The 1,191-nt window shown below is 30.6% G+C and overlaps 1 protein-coding gene across 2 annotated transcripts in view; it reads right to left on the minus strand.

The window, feature by feature from the left end:
* sumo1 (small ubiquitin-like modifier 1) overlaps positions 1–1,191 on the minus strand; it is a 5,556-nt gene that overhangs the window by 3,414 nt on the left and 951 nt on the right. Inside the window, exon 2 of one of the 2 annotated variants that reach the window (XM_015403414.1) lies at positions 1,054–1,128. The exons of the other annotated variant lie outside the window; for it this stretch is intronic. Coding sequence (XP_015258900.1) covers positions 1,054–1,128 — 75 coding nt within the window. The remainder of the gene's footprint in view (positions 1–1,053; positions 1,129–1,191) is intronic. 2 annotated transcript variants of the gene reach the window in all.

The following is a 1,191-nucleotide window of genomic DNA, read 5'->3' on the forward strand; positions in this document are numbered from 1 at the left end:
AAGTTGGTTAAATAAAGATTTAATTGGAAGTCTGTGTTTGTGTTCTTTATTAAAATTAAATAATTTAGCAATATCATAAAAAGTCAAGGCAAAGCTGCACATAAAATATGGTTTCAAATCTTTCCAATAATTATCCATAACGATCAATATGCATTTCTTTTTTTTTTAATCAATAAGCTTTTTTTCTATATCGTCCAGCCCTAATCTGGATCACAAAAATAAAATCCTATTTATGACTCGGTGACAATTTTAAGACCTATGAAAGACTGACTGAAGACATTTTAAACCAATTAAGGCCTTATTTTTTATATCCCTTTTAAGACTTTTTAAAGATCTGCAGGAAAACCGTCTTTGCTTGTTTTCTCTGCAACATCATACAAATCTGACAATAATAAATTAATTTAACTGCCAGATTATAGATAAATTATCTGATGTGACACATGAGGATCCGCTCTATTAGCACAAGGAAAATCCCGTCCATAATAAAGAGATTAAAGGGAAATAATTTAAAGATTTTAACTATATTTACATTTAAAAAGGCTGAATGCTCTTTGCTGCAAATTAAGGTAGAAAACATCCTGTTTAATAAGAAAGAGTTCATATAATATATTCAAAATACATTTTGGATACAATATTTAGTTCAAAATTCATTTTTAATCTGGAAATTTATACAAAATTTGATTTTCTCTAAATCAGGAGGCCTGAATTTCCCTTTTATTTTTTGCTGTTGCAGAAAAACAGTAATAAGGAGCTCATATGGAGATGGTTTGGTGAAAAAACTCCTGCTTTATAATAACAGAGGTGACCTTTGGGCTCATTAAAGGATTATTATCAATCAATTACCTAAAAAAAGATCAGATATTGATCGATAAAAGTCATTTATTGTGATTTAGGCTCAAATATTTTCCTGTTTTTTAATGAAAATTCAAACAAGAAGCTGCTTTTCATGATGAAAATAGCTTTTAGAGCCATTTTTCTCTTTGTTGACATAGAAAATAGATGAAATAAATAAATTAGAGCCCATTGTGCTGCTAATAAATGTGATGAACCTACCTGACCAATCACTTTTAGTTTGATATACTCTCCATCCTTCTTGTCTCCTCCATCCTGACTGGACGGTTTGGTCTCCTGGAAAATAAACAAACCTGTTAGCTTAACAGCCGCAGACAGACAGACAGGCGGACAGACAGG

The sequence above is a fragment of the Cyprinodon variegatus genome, unplaced genomic scaffold (genome assembly GCF_000732505.1).
Source record: "Cyprinodon variegatus isolate N-32 unplaced genomic scaffold, C_variegatus-1.0 Scaffold1495, whole genome shotgun sequence".
Classification (NCBI taxonomy): Eukaryota; Metazoa; Chordata; class Actinopteri; order Cyprinodontiformes; family Cyprinodontidae; genus Cyprinodon; species Cyprinodon variegatus.